This window comes from Lampris incognitus, chromosome 11 (assembly GCF_029633865.1).
Source record: "Lampris incognitus isolate fLamInc1 chromosome 11, fLamInc1.hap2, whole genome shotgun sequence".
Classification (NCBI taxonomy): Eukaryota; Metazoa; Chordata; class Actinopteri; order Lampriformes; family Lampridae; genus Lampris; species Lampris incognitus.
Window position 1 is genome coordinate 15,704,091 of NC_079221.1, and position 18,170 is coordinate 15,722,260.

General features: G+C 41.0%; 3 gene segments (V, D, J or C); 1 reads left to right on the forward strand and 2 right to left on the reverse strand.

The window, feature by feature from the left end:
• LOC130121274 (Ig kappa chain V region Mem5-like) overlaps nt 1–18,170 on the reverse strand; it is a 216,805-nt gene that overhangs the window by 175,160 nt on the left and 23,475 nt on the right.
• LOC130121272 (Ig kappa chain V-III region MOPC 63-like) overlaps nt 1–18,170 on the reverse strand; it is a 95,953-nt gene that overhangs the window by 77,411 nt on the left and 372 nt on the right. The window contains 1 exon segment of the V gene segment in view: nt 17,850–18,170. This exon segment is cut by the window's right edge and continues 2 nt beyond it. Coding sequence covers nt 17,850–18,170 — 321 coding nt within the window.
• Nucleotides 1–18,170, forward strand: part of LOC130121270 (Ig kappa chain V-III region MOPC 63-like) — an 84,681-nt gene that overhangs the window by 10,354 nt on the left and 56,157 nt on the right.

An 18,170-nucleotide genomic window follows, 5' to 3' on the forward strand; every position in this document is an offset into this window, starting at 1 on the left:
CCAGTTGCATCACAGTTAGTGACAGAATCACATACAAAAAACGTCATTAATAAATAAGACAAGGGCGAGTCCTCACAAACACATGGGTCAAGCAAGTAATTCCCTGATTCTTACGTTAAATCAAAAGTGACCACAGGGCAGCTTGTTAGCTAGCCAACTCAGTGAAGAGAAGAAGTTCAAGTGGTGATGTAAATGGGGTGATTTGAGTGCCGCCACGCATGGATGCAAAAACAGGAATAGATACAGCATTGTGTTTATTATAGCGGAGACAAATGTTCTGAAATTGCAATGTAATGAGCGAATAAACACAACCTTGGCATATTTTTACTATCTATAAATCTATAACCTGTGACACAAAAATGGACGATGTTTCAGAGCTCCCCCTAAATTTATAAAAGTAGACTTTCAGGGAGGTGGTACGGTGGCGCAATGGTTAGTGCAGTCACCTCACAGCAAAAAGGTACTGGGTTCGAGCCGCGGGGTGGTCCAAACTTGGTGGGTCATCCCGGGTTGTCCTGTGTCTGGAGTTTGCATGTTCTCACCGTGTCTGTGTGGGTTTCCTCCAGGTGCTCTGGTTTCCTTCCACAGTCCAAAGACATGTAGGTCAGGTGAATTGGCTGTGCGCGTGCGTGCGTGCGGGCGTGCGTGCGGGCGTGTGTGTGTCTCGGCCCTGTGATGGCCTGTCCAGAGTGTCTCGCCACCTGCTGCCCAATGGCTGCTGGAATAGGCTTCAACATCCCTGAGAGCAGGATAAGTGTTCGAGATAATGGATGGATGGATGGATGGATGGACTTTCAGGGAGTGTGTCCTTTTCAGGGGACCCGAGCTCCCCTTAGCTCCCCAAAAATTCAAACCCAAAACAGTTGCTCATCACAGAAAGAAAATCTAATACAATAACATCACTGTGGAGCTGGATGGGTCACTTAGTAGGCTGCAAGGCTTCATGTCTTATACGAGATATCTGATCTGGCTTTTTAAAACAGTCACCTATATAGATACCAGACAATAACATTATGGCTGCTGTAATGCTCATTAATGTATTTCATACAGTATGGTTGATACGGGTATAGGCTAGTGACTGTCTACCCCAATTTCTTATCATCCACAGTTACAGGCAGTGAGTTTTGCTGTAATTGTATTACTCAGCCATATTGCAGCACATTGTTAATACAGACACATTTACAGTTAAAACGGTTAACAGATGACCTTTGACTTTCATAGTTATACCAAGGAGAATACCATTTCCTGCTTAGGTTAACCTTCAGAGTGAAATATTACCAATAGTCTACCAGATTACATTATTTATACAGTACTGGTTATTTCATAACAGGAATGAAACTCAATATAATTAACATATGTATATACATATGTACATACATAATGTACATATTCAGCAGTTACTGGTTTTGACTGCTGTCAGATTATATAGATATACCTTAGAAGAGAGATTTTCCTTTTTCACATTACAGATGATCATGACCAAGAGCACAGCAAGATTATGAATTGATTTATTACTGAATAAGAATAAGAGCATTTGAAATAAGAGCACTATTAGAAAAGTAGCACAACATTTAACCATGTCAAGGTCATTTTAAAGGACAGTTTAAGTCTGTCTGACAAAATGAAAACACTTTTACAGATGGTACGCTCTAAACGTCACACATGTCAAACAATTAACATCTGTCAACATTTTGTTTCTCTCCCAAATAGGATTTTATATCATTTTGGAAATAAACTTCTCAATTCTTTGGTGAAATGTGCCAGAAAGCTGTCATTTCCATAGTCGAGGTTCACTGGTTCCCTCCGGTCCAAGAATAGAGATGCACTTCAGAAGGTATTTGCTTCACGTTTCATATTCAAACTCTGCTATAGACTACAGGAAGAACTTGTGTGAATTCCTCAGATGGGTGGTGTGCTCCCTTCACACTGTGATTTGCATAGTCAATTTTGACTGATTCCTGCTGTGCCCAGAATAAACTCTGTCAACAGATGTTCACGTCTCAGAGGGACTCTGCATCAGGTTTCGAACCCTTCTGTTTCAGGTCATGTTAAACAATATGTGCCTCTGTAATGTCACACTCCACGTTTAATTGTATTTTCCAAACCAACCCAGTCCTGGGTGCTCCACTGAAGTATTAGCTTTTCTTTATGATTCTTGGATTTGGATTTTTCCCCAACTAAAGCAAGGATTTATCGTTATATATTTTGACCACATCCCAATGGGAATAGTTAGTCGGGGCTGTACTCATAGTGAGTCACTTTGGATAAACATGTCAGCTATGACAGAACTGTAAAAGCTAGTCTCAGTTTATTTTCATTACTGGGATGAGCTCTCTACAGCACATGTTATAGTTTCTATGTTTTTACTATAGTAGATTATAAACCCACATTATAGGCCTACCTACTATGGGTTGAGCAGTATTTCTAAATTATTTAAAGGATTTTGATTTCAGCTTCAGCTGGTGCCACAGTTTTTAAATTCATGACAAATTAAAAATTGGATCATTTCACAAAAACTTTATTAACTTTTGAACAGCAGACAAGCAGAAATAAATTCAGCAACAGAAACCAACAGTAGAAGCAACAGATGAACTTAACCAAAGTACCCCTCTCCCCAAACTCACCCCTACACACTTAACTACAGCAAACCTAAGCATGCACATGTTAGAAACTGCAAAGGGGCTTTTGTGTTCACATTTCTGCCTCATTTTTACTCATCTATTTTTATAAACCCATGCATTTGAGTGAGGGTTGCTTCTCGCCAGTAAGCTGGGCATTTCTCTAGATACTACACTGTGTCCTCCTGAGCTCAGTGGACTGTCTGCTGCCCTCATGGGCCACCAAGCAGGTGTACAGATCTCCTTCATCCCAGCTGGCTTTACTGAGGGTCAGGATGCTGCTGCGGCTGTACCCAGAGCTGCTCCACGCCTCCTGTCCCGTCAGGATGCCCGCCGTCACCTCCCTCCCATCCTTTTGCCAAGTCACCTGCGCTCCTTTTGGGGAGTAGTTGTTCAGCAGACAGGACAGTGTGGCCGAACCCTTGGACAACTCCTCAGAAGAGGGGGGGAGCAGGGAGAGGGTGGGTTTGACTGGAGCACCCGCTGTAAAGAGAGATACAACTGAATACATTGACTTGATTAACTATGTTTTACTTATTGCACTTCAAAACTACCACTACTCATCATAATAATGTTCATGCTATTGTGGTGTCTAACTAATTACATTTAGCATTAAGTGTATAATATTGTAGTCTTTGTTTTCATGTATTTATTTGTACAGTATTTTCCCCATAATCTATTTGTACAGTATCCTATGTGTGTTTTCTTTTAATGTGCTGTCTTTACTGCACCTGCAGGGACTACAGTTGAAATTAGTGATGCCAGCTAAACTGCCACATTTACAGACATGCTTATCAATGTACACTGTCTCTGCATAACTACAGTGAATAAACTAAACTAATATTCAGAATTGTATGAATTTTTACAATGTTAACAATTAATAAAGGATGAAATTGCAATTTTACTATAGAATTAGTTTTAAAAGGAGTGTTCAATTGTTCTCAAAAGCATGCGTATGAATGTGTGTCGCACACAAACTGAATATGGAATGACCTAATTCCTCAGATTCCCAGTGATTTAGCAGATTATAAATCTGTAAGTTAAACATGGGCTTTACATGGGACTGTATACTGTGTGTAGCCTCTATTCAACATTTTTAGTATGAGTAAAGGTCATTTAACCACCGCTGTACCTGGAGCTGATTCACAGTGTTGCGGTGCGATCATCATGCAACAATTTCTGCAGCTTTTACTAATACAAGACAACTAAAATATACACGGTTTAGAGATCAACCGTCGAATAAATGGCTCAGTTTTGAAGACTTTGATTTCAAATTGTCATGTAAGATTTCCAAACTGACAGCATTGTTCAGGTTTTAGCAAATGGTTGACTAAGGCTATAATTTGAAGTTATATTATGATTCTGCAGCAAACTGATGTTGTTAGAATAACATGGGTCAACTTCACAATATTCAATCATTGCATTTCGACCCCGGAGTCATGTTAATGTCACAGCTGACTCCAAATGAATCATTAACAAATCAAAATCCGCTTTTTTCCCCCCAAATCAACACTCGACATACCCAGGAGCACATTTTAAGAAGCAATTGATATAGAAAACGACTATGGAGAGACAAATGTACAAGAGAATCATGATGATCTCAGTGCCGCCACCAAAAGTGCTCCACAGTGATAAATCCTCATTGAGACGCCGTACAAAAACCTCCTTTTCCGCTTGACAGACCTCGAGGGCTGCTGTTCAGCACGCTCACATGCCCGAGCACAGCCTTATTAGTGTATATGGCAAGACGTTTTAGCTTTTAATCCCTCTGTTTTTAGTCCAGCTTCACCACTAGGCCACTTTTTATATCAGACAATAGATGACAATCAGTCTATTTATAATCCCATTGTACACCACAAGAATCGATGTAAAATACCAAATTCGTGATATCCACGTTCTATTTTAACTTTTCTATCTACCAGAAGTTATATTTTAAATGCTATTTTAACTAGTTAAAGTGCAATTTTTGTACATCAGCAATTCAAATTTTGACATCAAGATTAAATTCCAACTTCTGAGGATTACAACTTTCCCCCATTCATTGCAGTGAGAGCTGGAATTCAAATGAACTAAAACATAATTTGTAGATATCAGAAATTAAAATCATTTGTACCAGAAACAGAATATTAAGTAGTTAAAGTGCCAATTGTTGAAATGAGAAATGTTATTTTCAATATCATTATTTGGAACATAATTGTTGATATCAAAAATTGAGTTTCTGATATTAACAATTGAACTTCTTAAACAACAACTGGTATTTTAACTACTTAAAATTGAATTATATCTACTTAAAATTAAATTTCTGATATCAAAATTGTATATTTTAACAAGTAAAAAATGAATTTGTGATAATAATAAAGGACATTAAAAGCTGGAACAGCTTGTCATGTTTTCCTCCATGGATATCCAGTGGCCAAAATGTTGATCCAGTCCCCACAGTGATTTCTGTTTTCTTGGCCATTCAGACTTTGCATTGTTAGTTTGGCCGACTGCATGGTCCTCTATAGTGTGACCCCTATAGGCAATACATGTCCTGTGTGAAACCCTACACATCAACTGTTAATGCTGTATAGAGTTCCCTGTGTTTTAATTGTGTCCTTTCAAGATGCATCTGGTATAAATGACAAAAATTCCAAAGATGGTGATCAAAAAGTTCCATAAATTGACACCACGTATGGAATAAAAGGAAATGCGTGCATATGGTGTTACTGAAATTTAACCTGAGAACAGGGCCTGTTCAAGTCTTTTTGGGGTCCAAATGTGATAGAAATGTATATGCTTCATATATGTTCATGCATCTTATTATCAATGATTAGAAAATGTATCTGGTTTGTGCACTCTGTTAACGGTGATACTCCGTAATGATTCAACATAATTCTGTGTGTGTTCTTTGCATGTTCTGACATGATATATAGTGTTTTGTAAGAGCAGTGAGGCCTTTTGCATTCTTGTGTCCATCCGTGCCTTGTACGGTCAGGCCAACTACGAGTGGCTACGGTTTTCTCGACACACAGCCTATTGTTCATCAAATGTCAAACGTACCCCAGAACTGACCTTGTTAGGAGGTTCACTCTGTCTAAGCAGCATCCTATGTCCTCGACTTGTAAGAAATCAAAGATAACAGGTGTAGTAAAACACAGGGTCTTTCTCCCATCTAGTTTGCTCCATCTCTCTCCCTTCCCTCCCTCATCCTCCTCTTCCTCCTTCACCCCTTCACTGTTATCTCACACATACACACACACACACATACAGACACACGTACACACACACACAATTTCAGAAACCCCTCCTTTGTTCCTGTGTGCTTAAAAGTTTGTACCCTCTGTGATTTTTTTGGGTGCACTCACACAGACCGCCTAAGCTCTGTGTGACATGTACCTCTTATTATTTCTGCAGAAATAAAAACTCAAACTCTGAGACAAAACCTGGACCAGATCATTTTATTTCTTTGCATCTACAAGAATTAAAAGGACGACAAGATAATTTCTATAGCAAAATGGCGACGAGGATGGGATGACTGAGAGGTCCGTCAGAACTGAAACTCTACGGGGCCGACGGATCGCTACCAGAGCTTGAAGAGTTCTCCTCCAAACCTCGCAGTAGCGTTCAGAGAAGGGAGGGTCAGCTCTAGAGAAGAGTGGAAATCTGATCAACTCCACGTCATCCCAACGAACCCTAAATTGAAAACGTCATAATTCGGTGAGATGCATTATTTCTAAATTCTGAGAAGCTTTTTATGCACAATTATAAAATCTAAACAAAAAAACTACACCATATCTTACATTATGGGCCCCATGCAAATCTAAGGGAAAAAAGGTAAAAAGGGAGTAGTTGGACTACTCAGGCTTTCTTCTCTAGGGAGTAGTTGGACTACTCAGGCTTTCTTCTCTCTGTGCCGGAACAGAGGACATTCACAGAGACGTCTGCGTCTAAGGTTTTTCACTAGTGAAACAGTGTCAGGGACACTGAAACAGTGTCAGGTACACTCCAGAGGGTCATGGGGAAAGGGCAGAGTAAAAATAAGAGGCCCGAAGGCCCTATAGTGGTGGACATGGTACGCAAATATGGTCCAGAGAGTGTTTCTTTTTTAACAACTTGGGAAAATTTTGGTTTCCCAACCGGTGGATCTCTCAGCGTGAGAGAATTAGATAAGTTGGAAACTCAACTAAAGGAACAGGAAAGAAAGAAAAAAAAATAAAATAAAAGGGGAAACAAGGACAGTAAATTGCCCCCGATAGATATGGAGGGTCCGATCTATCAGATAATGATAAGGAAATATGGTGAAGACTCAGTAAAATATGTTTTAGACTGGATACAGGGTCATGGGTTTCCTGTTGAAGGAACTTTGAGCAATAATAAACTAATGAAAGTCCGACAGTCCATGGAAAAGGGAAAAGCGAAGGTCTTGGAAAGGAAAAAGATTCTTACAAAATGGTTAGAGTATATGGCAGAGCAAGAAAGAATTTTGGGAACGTGGGAGAAAGAGTGTGAAAGTAGGGAAAGAAAAAAGCTACAGAGGGTACAAACTTTTAAGCACACAGGAACAAAGGAGGGGTTTCTGAAAGTGTGTGTGTGTGTGTACGTGTGTCTGTATGAGTGTGTGTGTGTACGTGTGTCTGTATGTGTGTGTGTGTATGTGTCTGTATGTGTGTGTGTGTGTGTGTGTGTGTGTGTGCGTGTGTCTGTATGTGTTCCTCTCCCCGGGCCACCGCACCATTGTACCAGAGACTCTAAGGGCCAGAGTGCTGCAAAGAGCACACGATGGGCATCTGGGGGTGGTCAAGATGAAGCAGCGCTGCAGAGACACCGTGTGGTGGCCTCACATAGAGTCTGACGCAGAGGGGCTGGTGCGTAACTGCACCTGCTGCCTTCTGAGTGGGAAAACCGGCCAGCCTACCACAGCACCCCTCACTCCAACCCTGTGGTCGTCCACACCATGGGAGCACATCCAGACTGACCTTTGTGGAGAGCTCCACGGGGAACCCACGCATGCCTGCTACCTGCTGGTCGTGCATGACCTTCATTCGAAGTGGCCAGAGGCCATCGAACTGGGCTCCAACATCTCACACACCATCATCGACTGCCTCGACAAGCTGTTTGGGCGCTGGGGCCTGCCCAGTGTCATCACGATGGACAATGGACCCCAATTTCCATCGGCGGAGTTCTCAGAGTTTCTGTCAGTGCGGTCCATCAAGCACATCAGGACAGCAGTGTACCACCCGGAGAGTAACGGAGGGGTGGAAAGACTGAACAAAACTCTCAAGAATGGAATTCCAGCCTGTCTGGAGGAAGGGAAAACCTTCAGCACTGCACTCAGCAAAACTCTCCTGACCATCCGGGCATCCAAGCACTCCACCACGGGGTTGACACCGACTCTGCTCATAATCGGGCCGGAACTAAAGCAACCACTGGACCGCTTGAATGTGGAGCCAGCCACTGCACACGAGAGCCCAGGGCTACAGAAAGCCAGAACACAGGTCCGAAGCTCACAGGCACAGATGAAACAGAGGTTCGATGCCTCCCGCTGAGTACAGACTCCCTCTCTGTCTGTGGGGGACTGGGTCAGGATCAAACACGCCCAACGCCAGAACAAGCTGCGGTCATAATGGTCGGAGCCCCAATTAGGTGGCTCAGCAGCTGGGACCGGCTACCTACAGACTGAACAATGGGACTCGTTGGCACTCAAACCGCCTGCATAGGGTTGTAGCCCCTACAAACCCTCCATCATCCCTGTCCCAAGCTGCTGCTCTCAGTTGGCAGCCCAGACCGGAGGCAAACTGGGTGGGTGGTAACCCACCACCATTGCCAGGCCCTGTTCCCCAGCCTGCTCGCCCTCAGAGGGTGAGGGTTCTGCCTGCCTCGCACAGGGACTATGTTACGAATGGTTAAGGGACATCTAGGGTAGGGACTGATATGTTATGTTATGTTACTTTCTCAAGGGGGGTGGGGGGAGAAAATGTTGTGTCTGGTTGGGTGGTGTTATGCCCAAGTCTGACTTGTATGGTTGAGCACTAGCAGTTACCGTGCCTTTGAGAGGGGCGGGGAGCAGTGTGATTTACGGCAAGGTGAAAAGTGTCCTGAGTTGATGTTGGTTAAGTAAAAGTTGTAAATGTGGCTCTCGGTGTGGTCATTGACTGAACATTTTTTTTTCTTACTTTATTGATACTTCAAATACATTCAAACAGAGCAAAAGAGACACACGAGACACCACAAAAACAATAGATTGAAGATAAAAAAACAATAAGGACACAAAAGAGAAAAGCAAATTATAAAAAATAAATAAAAATAACAGAAAAAAATAAAAATAAAGGCGAGATCATATTTTATGTAAACATATTCAGAGATTTGCAAATGTTGATAGTTTTTAAAGCTTTTGTGTTTTTTGAAGTAGAGATTGTCCTTAAATATTGTTCAACTTCTTTTTTAAGTGCAAAGAGTTCAGGCTTTCTGTTGGAGAATTTACATTTATGTATATGAAACTTGGCTAAAAATAAAAGCATATTTATAAAAAAGAATGCATCACCATCTTTGTGATTAAAATTATGAAAACCAAAAATAACATTCTTATAGTAAAGGTGAAAATCAGAAAAGACAAAATCAACGATAAACTTGTGGAAGTCTCTCCAGAATTTATAAGTGAACTGACATGACCAGAATAAGTGGACACGTTTCAGGATGCATTTGGCAAAAAGAACATTCAACATCTATATCATTTTTAAACTTTGATAAATATTGTTTTGCAGGGTAGAATTTGTGTAGCAATTTAAATGAAATCTCTTTGACTTTGTTTGTTAAAAAAAATCTTTGTGGTAACGACCAAACTTTCTTCCATTCAACATCATTCACAAAGTTATTCCAAAAAAATGTGGCTGGTGGGACGGAAACTAGGCTATCCTGAAACATGGCTCTTATTCTGGAGTTCAGAAGTTTACATGATGAGAAGCAGACAGTACCAAGAGGAGACTGTGACACATCAGGAGAGTTGAATGATATGAGAGGAGAGCTGCCAGAGGGCCTGAATAACATGCACAAACCAGAAGGGATAGCATCAAATACCACCGAAAATTCTCTAGGCGTTACTGGTACATTATATCTCATTAGAAATTCAGAGTAATTATATAGCAGCCCATCTTTTTTGAACAATTGACCAACTAAAACAAGACCATTGTTAAACCATCTGTCCAAAAACAATGTTTTGTTCTTATAAACAATATTACAGTTGTTCCAGATGAAACAATTCTGTGAAGAGAAATTGTGTTTGTATATCAATGCCCACGCTAAAAGGACCTGTTGATGGAAGTGAGAAAGTTTCAGAGGTATTTTTGGAATGCTATAATTACAAAGCAGCAGGAAATTAAGGCCGCCTAAGTTTGAGAACACATGATGTGAAATGAAATTCCAGATAGATGTGGGATTTTTCAAATATTTTTTTATCCAGTTTATCTTGAAGGTATTGTTGAGTGCACCAAAATCAATAAAATTCAAACCACCTTTGTCATATGCGCTTAAAGTAACAGATTTTCGTAAATAGTGGGTTTTGTTTTTCCATAAAAAATTGTCTAACATTTTATCAATTGATTTGCAGATTGTGTTATCGACATGTAAGGACTGAGCAGCATAGGTTAGACGAGATATTCCTTCTGCCTTCGAAAGCAGAACTCTACCCCTTAGAGACAAGTCTCTCTGCAGCCAGTGATTAAAGATTTTTTGGGACTTTTTTATAATAGGGCTGAAGTTTACAGAGCTTCTGGATTGCCTATCTTTAGTGATTTGAATACCGAGGTATGTTACAGAGTCTTTCACAGGAATCCCATGAATTGAGGTCGCCAAACAGTCTTTAACAGGCAAAAGTTCACATTTATTAAGATTAAGGAAAATTCCAGAGGCTTTCGAGAAGGACTGGATACTGTTGATAGCGACAGAAACTTGCGAGGCATCTCTGAGAAAGAGAGCCGTGTCATCTGCCAGTTGACTTATAAGTATTTCTCTGTCAGCTACGACCATACCCTTTAATGAACTAAGTTTAATATGTAAATTAAGGAGTTGTACAGAAAGAAGAAACAGATATACTGAAAGGGGGCACCCCTGCCTCACTCCACGTTTCAAAGAAAATCTTGGGGAAGTACCACTAACAAGTTTTATGGAACTATTACTATTGAAATATAAAGTATGAACTGCATTGCAAAAGGATTGACCAAAACCAAATTTCTTCAAAGCAGTAATAATAAAATCATGTTCTAAGGAGTCAAACTACTACTACTACTTTCGGCTGCTCCCGTTAGGGGTCGCCACAGCGGATCATCCGTTTCCATTTCTCCCTGTCTTCTGCGTCTTCCTCTGTCACACCAGCCACCTGCATGTCTTCCCTCACCACATCCATAAACCTCCTCTTTGGCCTTCCTCTTCTCCTCTTCCCTGGCAGCTCCATATTCAGCATCCTTCTCCCAATATACTCAGCATCTCTCCTCCACACATGTCCAAGCCATCTCAATCTTGCCTCTCTTGCTTTGTCTCCAAACCGTCCAACCTGAGCGGTCCCTCTAATATAATCGCTCCTAATCCTGTCCTTCTTCGTTACTCCCAGTGAAAATCTTAGCATCTTCAACTCTGCCACCTCCATCTCCGCCTCCTGTCTTTTCGTCAGTGCCACTGTCTCCAAACCATATAACATAGCTGGTCTCACAACCATCTTGTAAACTTTCCCTTTAACTCTTGCTGGTACCCTTCTGTCGCAAATCACTCCTGACACACTTCTCCACCCACTCCAACCTGCCTGCACTCTCTTTTTCACCTCTCTACTGCACTCCCCGTTACTTTGGACAGTTGACCCCAAGTATTTAAACTCAAATGCCTTTGTCACCTCCACTCCTTGCATCCTGACCATTCCACTGTCCTCTCTCTCATTCACGCATAGGTATTCCATCTTGCTCCGTTCTAAGGAGTCAAAGGCCTTATAAAAATCCAAAAGAAGAATAAAACTCTCATCCTGCACAAATTCTGGGTAGTCTATTATATCTAAGATTAGTCTTATGTTATTTGAAAGATGACGATTCTGCATAAACCCGGACTGACACTCATCAATAACAGTATCTAAAACAGGTTTTACTCTATTTGCAAGAATCAGCGCTAGTATCTTGTAATCGTTGTTCAATAAGGAAATTGGTCGCCAATTATCTAAGAATAAGGGGTCCTTTCTAGGTTTGGGAATCAGGGTGATTAGGCCTTGAGATAAAGTGAGAGGGAGCGCACCCCTATCAATACTTTCCTTAAAGACTTCCACAAGAAATGGGGCTAAGCTGTCAGAGAACTGCTTATAAAGTTCGGCAGTAAGGCCATCTGTACCAGGAGACTTATTAACTTTTAGACACTTTATAGCATCTGTGACCTCATTCAGAGAAACTGACCTATCACAGAGTTTACTGTCAACCTCACTCAGCTGAGTAATATTATCTATGGAGTTAAAAAAATCTGAAGCAGCTTGAGGGCAATAACTGGAAGAGTATAGTTTACTATAAAAATCAGCACAATACTTTGCTATGGTATTCTTATCATTAGAAATTGTCCCATTAATATTTAGTTGTAGAATAGAGTTAATGCTGGATTGGTGTTTCTCGAGTCTGAAAAAATATGCAGAGTTTTGCTCTCCTTCTTCAAGCCACTTTTTGCGAGACCTAACAAATGCTCCTTCAGCTTTGCGCTTATAAATCTCATCCAACCTATGCTGCAAGTCAATTAGTTCTACCTTATCATAGTTGTTGAGAGCCTCTTTTGGTTTGGATGTTAAAGATGTAATCTTATGTATTGTTTCATTCTCGTCAGCCCTTCTTTTCTTTGCCAAACAAAGGCTATATTTACGAAAGAATTTCTCAAGTTCATATTTCAAAAGCTCCCAGTTGTTACAAAACATATTTTCAGCCCGAGCTTTGCTCCAGTGAAGCCTTATTAAACTATGAACTTCAGTAACTACTTCCTTATGCTCAAGGATAGTATTGTTAAGCTTCCAATATGACGCTTTAGCATCAGAAGACGATGACAAAGAGATATTTAAGTGAATTGTTTTGTGATCTGAAAGCGGCGTAGGAAAAATGTCAGTTTTAACTTCTTTCAAGTCTTTTAAAATAAGCCAATAATCAATCCGTGAGTGACTGGTTTGTGTCTTATTGCACCATGTGTATGCTCTTTGAGCTGGATGAGAATCCCTCCATGAATCTAATAAATCAAATCTTTGTGCAAACAACTTTACATGTGAGTTAGAGAAGTCTAAACCCCTAGAAGGCCACCTATCCATGCAATTATCAAATACAACATTAAAGTCTCCACCAAAGATTATAAAAGAACCTGGATATTTGGACAGCCAGTGCAGTAAACGCTCTTCCAACCTGTCAAAATAAAGATTATTCTCTGTTTGACTGTTAAATCCATACACATTGACTAAAATATAGATAGAGTGTGCAACCTCAAGTATCAGAATATATAATGACCGTCTTTATCACAGTCAGAGATTAAGATTTTTCCATTAAATCTGTTTTTCAGTATACAAACACCAGCAGAACGCTCTGTACCATGGGACAACCACAAATCATTTCCCCACTGCGACCTCCAGAAACACTTGTCTTGCTCAATTGAGTGCATAAATTGAGTGTATAAAGCAAAAATCTGTGCCAAACTGCTTACAATATAAAAATATGGCTTTACGTTTCACATTGCTTCTTAAACCTCTCGCATTTAAAGAGATAATAGACAACGACATAAGGACAGAGCAAGGAAAGAAAAAAAGAAAAAAGGACAAATAAGTGAAAGCTTAGACCAAATAAGTGAAGAAGTGGTTAAATTGAGAACTTGTGGTCACTTAAGAGAGTACTGTTGAAGGTGAGAACTGCAAACCCTGGATGAAGGACCAGTGAACTTGAGCCATAACAAAACGTATTTATAATAAAATACAGCCAAAGTAACATATAGCTCACCTCATGTGAGTGTGAGTTTTTAAGGCAAAAAGTGAAATCTCTCACTCGTTTTAAATAGTCCAACAAAAATAGCTGCTGTTCAACTCACACAATACTCAGTGTATGCAGGAGTGCTTAAAATAAAGCGCATATTCAAATTATAAATAAGTGAGAAATATATGGCAGCTTAAACCTGGTTAGCTTTTGAGTGCAATTACACCTAATATCAAGTAACAAGTAGAAAGAGCAGTCAATGTAAGAGATGAATAGAAGGCAGTTGAACCGTGTATAACTTCAGTTTGTACCTTGTGCTACCTCAGAAAACGTCATTGAGGTGGAAATATTTCTTTCCCATTCACGAACGCGCGTCCCCCGACGAAAAACGCTAACTTATTTTCCTCGCGTGCTTTATCCACGGCGGGCCAGAGTCGGTTTCTCCGGTCGCGGTCATCAGCTGACAGATCCTCTGCCAGCTTTAAGTTGTTGTCCTTCAGGAAGGCTGACTTCTTTGCGGCTCGCCAGACAGCATCACGGTGGACCCTGGATGTGAACTGCATGATGACGCCTCTGGGTTGGTTGTTGCTGGGTTTCTTAGGACCGAGGCGGTGCACCGTATCCACGACGTCTGGTAGTTTATCCTTCGCCTCCGGTAAAATAGACTGGCACACCTGGATAACCTCTTGCCGCAAGTCTTGCTTCTCCTCGGCCAAGCCGTATAGTTATAAATTCCAACGGCGTGAATAGCGCCCCCTCCAGGTGAGAGACCCGCTTCTCCAGTGTTTCAGCGTATGCCTTGTATTTGTCAAGCTGTGATTCAACGTTGACAACTCTGTCCTTCATATCATTTATCTCAGCACATACAGCATCAAATGACTCTTTCACGGCTGTGATTTGTTTAGTGTTCTCTTGAACTGCCATTTTCACCTCGGAGATCACTGTGGTGTTGCCACTGACCATTTTTTCCAGCGTATCCGACCTCGAGTTAATCAGGCTAGTAAGAGACGTGAGCTGGGAGAGAACAGTGGTTGTCTCCGCGTCCCCAACTTTTCTTAGCTTACCGGCAGGAGAGCAACATGGTGTGAGAGGAAGCGAAGGAAAGTCTTCTTCCATCAGGGCAAATTGTGGTGATTCGGGTACCGCTTCGAGATAGTCATGCATGGAGTCGAGAAAAGTATGTTTACCGTCAGCAGGCTTATCAGGTGTCCAAGTTGACTTCTTGGGTTGGCTAACGTTAGCAGGCTTGCTAGCGGGGCTGATGTTAGCTGTAGACTTCCTAGGTTCGTTCTTTCTTTTCTCAAGTTTGCTCATTTTGGTTTGTTGGCGTCAGCAAAAGTTGCGGGTGAGTAGTAATTGTCCAATAGGCGCAAATAAAGTCCTTGTTCACCGTATTTAGTTAAAAAAACCAATTAGGTTTGCAGAGCTCACGAAAACATCACCGCTCAGAGCGCCATCTTGGCCATTCTTTTTTGACTACATAATAAGGGAGAAAACGGTTCCGCCATTATACTCATACAGCGCTCTACCCACGTGACTACGGCAGTTTGATTAACTTCAAAAATACGCTTGATACGTGCATAAAACTTATGTGACAAACACATTATCCTGTTTACAGTTTCACAATTCACATTCAGTGCATTTGGTGTGTTTGTGCACACCACTAACCTGTAATACGGGTGAAATAAGCTAACAGAGAAACGTGAAACGTAAGCCGCTTTTCAGACGTTGCTCTCAATAGAACGATGAACAATAGCGATCGCTGAGCAACATCCACTCACTCCAATGCTGCGTACGCTCCAAAGTCAGGGCCCCCTACTGGCTGGGAGGGAAAGTGAATCAATATTAACCAAATTATTATTATTTTCCCATGAATGGAATTTAACATGGCTGGGTGCAGGTTTGTATAAAAGCAGGTACAGAGGGTCTGAAGCGGGCGGCAGAGAGGGTCATGATATGGGTTGAAATCATTAAGGATGAAACCATAGGCCCATTTAGAATTTTAAAAAATGAATTCGGAGTGATAATGTGATTTTTTTTTGGCAAATATCTTACTTCATTTGCTGAGAAACAAGCCAGCTGCATTTAAGGAACAGCTCATGTTCATACATGACAACGTGCCATCGCATGCCTCGCAACATTCAAGAGGTTGGCAGGAATGGAAAGGGTACACAAGTGACTGGATTATGGAGTGGTCAGCTGGTTCACCTGATATCAACTGCATTGAGAACTTCTGGTGTTCTCTGAAATAGTGAATATACACTAGCAGAAAGCAGTGTACCTCCAAAGAAATGATCTGGAAGGGTCTGCAGGATGCTGCAAAAAGCTTCACAAAATCTGTAATTGAAAATTTCAACCAAAATTATGGATGACAGACTTGCTTCTGTGATTTAGAAAAAGGATGGGTACATCTTGAAGTAGGCTGGATCTGAGACTTAACATTAATGATGCCTAATCTTTCAAAATATCTAAAAAAAGTTATTGATAATAACATGCCACTAAGTGTGTATGTTGGAGGGCTGTTCTACTGTCATATTGACTGACCGTCCAACAGAATCGCCGTATTCTCATCACATTTCAAATGGGTAGAATAATGCAATATCGAAGGGATTACAGTTTTAATGTAGGTTTATGGTGGGTTAGCCTACTTGTATATTTGTACTTCCTCTCCTGAATCATTCGAGACATATTTCAGACAATCTAGTTAGTGTGTCAAATAACAAATTCATCTAGAAATCTCTTCTAATGGGTCAAGCTGCTACAGACACATTCTCTTTCAATAGAGGAAGGTTTTTGTGCAAGTTTTTATTACTGTGTGATCGGTACGGCTTCATGCTGTAGACAGTAGTAAACTGCTGTATCCTCAGCCTGGACTCCAGTGATGGTCATGGTGAAGTCAGTCCCAGACCCACTGCCGCTAAACCTCCATGGAGCTCCTGACTCAAGACTGTACTGTAAATGAGGAGTTTAGGAGTTTCTCCAGATTTCTGTTGGTACCAGGAGACACAGGGAGGACTGCAACCAGAATCAGCAGGTTGACTCAGTTTGCATCCCAGACTCACTGATTCTCCTACATTGACAGTTTTCATTGAAGGAGTATGAGTCACAGTGACCTGACTGATTGATCCTGAAAACAAAAACACACAAACAGACTGAAAGTGAAGGCCTTCATTCTCTCAGATGTACATTTGGAAATCTCCTCGAAAGGACTGATTTGTGACTCCATCCATCCATCCATTATCCAAACCACTTATCCTGATCTCAGGGTCATGGGGGTGCTGGAGCTTATCCCAGCAGTCAGTGGGCGGCAGGCGGGGAAACACCCTGGGCCATCACAGGGCCCACACACACACACACACACACACACACACACACACCTATGGCCAATTCACCTGACTTACATGTCTTTGGACTGTGGGAGGAAACCGGAGCCCCCGGAGGAAACCCACGCAGACACGGGGAGAACAAGCAAATCCCACACAGAGGACGACACGGGATGACCCACCAAGGTTGTACTACCTCGGGGCTCGAACCCAGCACCTTCTTGCTGTGATGTGACCAGACTAACCACGGCGCCACCGTGACATCCATTAATGATCAATTGATATTAATTATTGTAACATGTAGTTAAATACATTATTAAACATGTTGTTGCATCAGGTTATATTTGGTTAAAATCATAATTATTTTACATTGCTCTCAAACAACAAGGCAACGTGATTGAAAACTCTGAAATCAGCTGTTTTCTAAACATATTCTGTGAAACACTGACTTTTATCAATGGATGGACCAATTTATTTTGTCCATTTTCTGACGAGATTAAACTTCAGTTTCAGAGGTTTGGGGGATTCAGTAATATTTCAAATTAAATCTCACACTTTCATGTAATGTAGGATTTCCACTCCATTTTATTGAAATGGTACTTTTTGCATCTGAGGACAGCAAAAGAAAAGCACGACAAAACTGACAAATTTGAAGAAAATATTTAATGTTTTTTTTTAAATTTGTGCAGTAGTATGAAAGCAGTAGTAAAATAAAAATAAAAGTTTGGAAAAACAGACAATGTAATTAATACTAAATATTAAGTAAATGTTAACTAATAGTAAATATTAAATAAACAAGACCAAGTTCTAAACATTACTACAATTATATTATTACTATTATGATTATTCATTATTATTATTATTATTATTATTGATGTTGTTGTTCTAGAGCTTACCGTATGTTCCAGCTGGCAGATCAGTCACTGTGAAACAGAGGGAGGTTTTTGTACGGCTCTCTATCACCGTGTGAACACACGCTGACTATTGATACTGTGGTAACTCTGACAGTAGTAAACTGCTGTATCCTCAGCCTGGACTCCCCTGATGGTCATGGTGAAGTCAGTCCCAGACCCACTGCCACTAAACCTCGATGGAGTTCCTGACTGAAGACTGTTTGTGTAATAAATGAGGAGTTTAGGAGTTTCTCCAGGTTTCTGTTGGTACCAGGAGACAAAGGTAGTGCCGACAGCAGTAAAAGCAGGTTGACTCAGTTTGCATCCCAGACTCACTGGTTCTCCTACATTGACAGTTTTCATTGAAGGAGTCTGAGTCACAGTGACCTGACTGCTTGA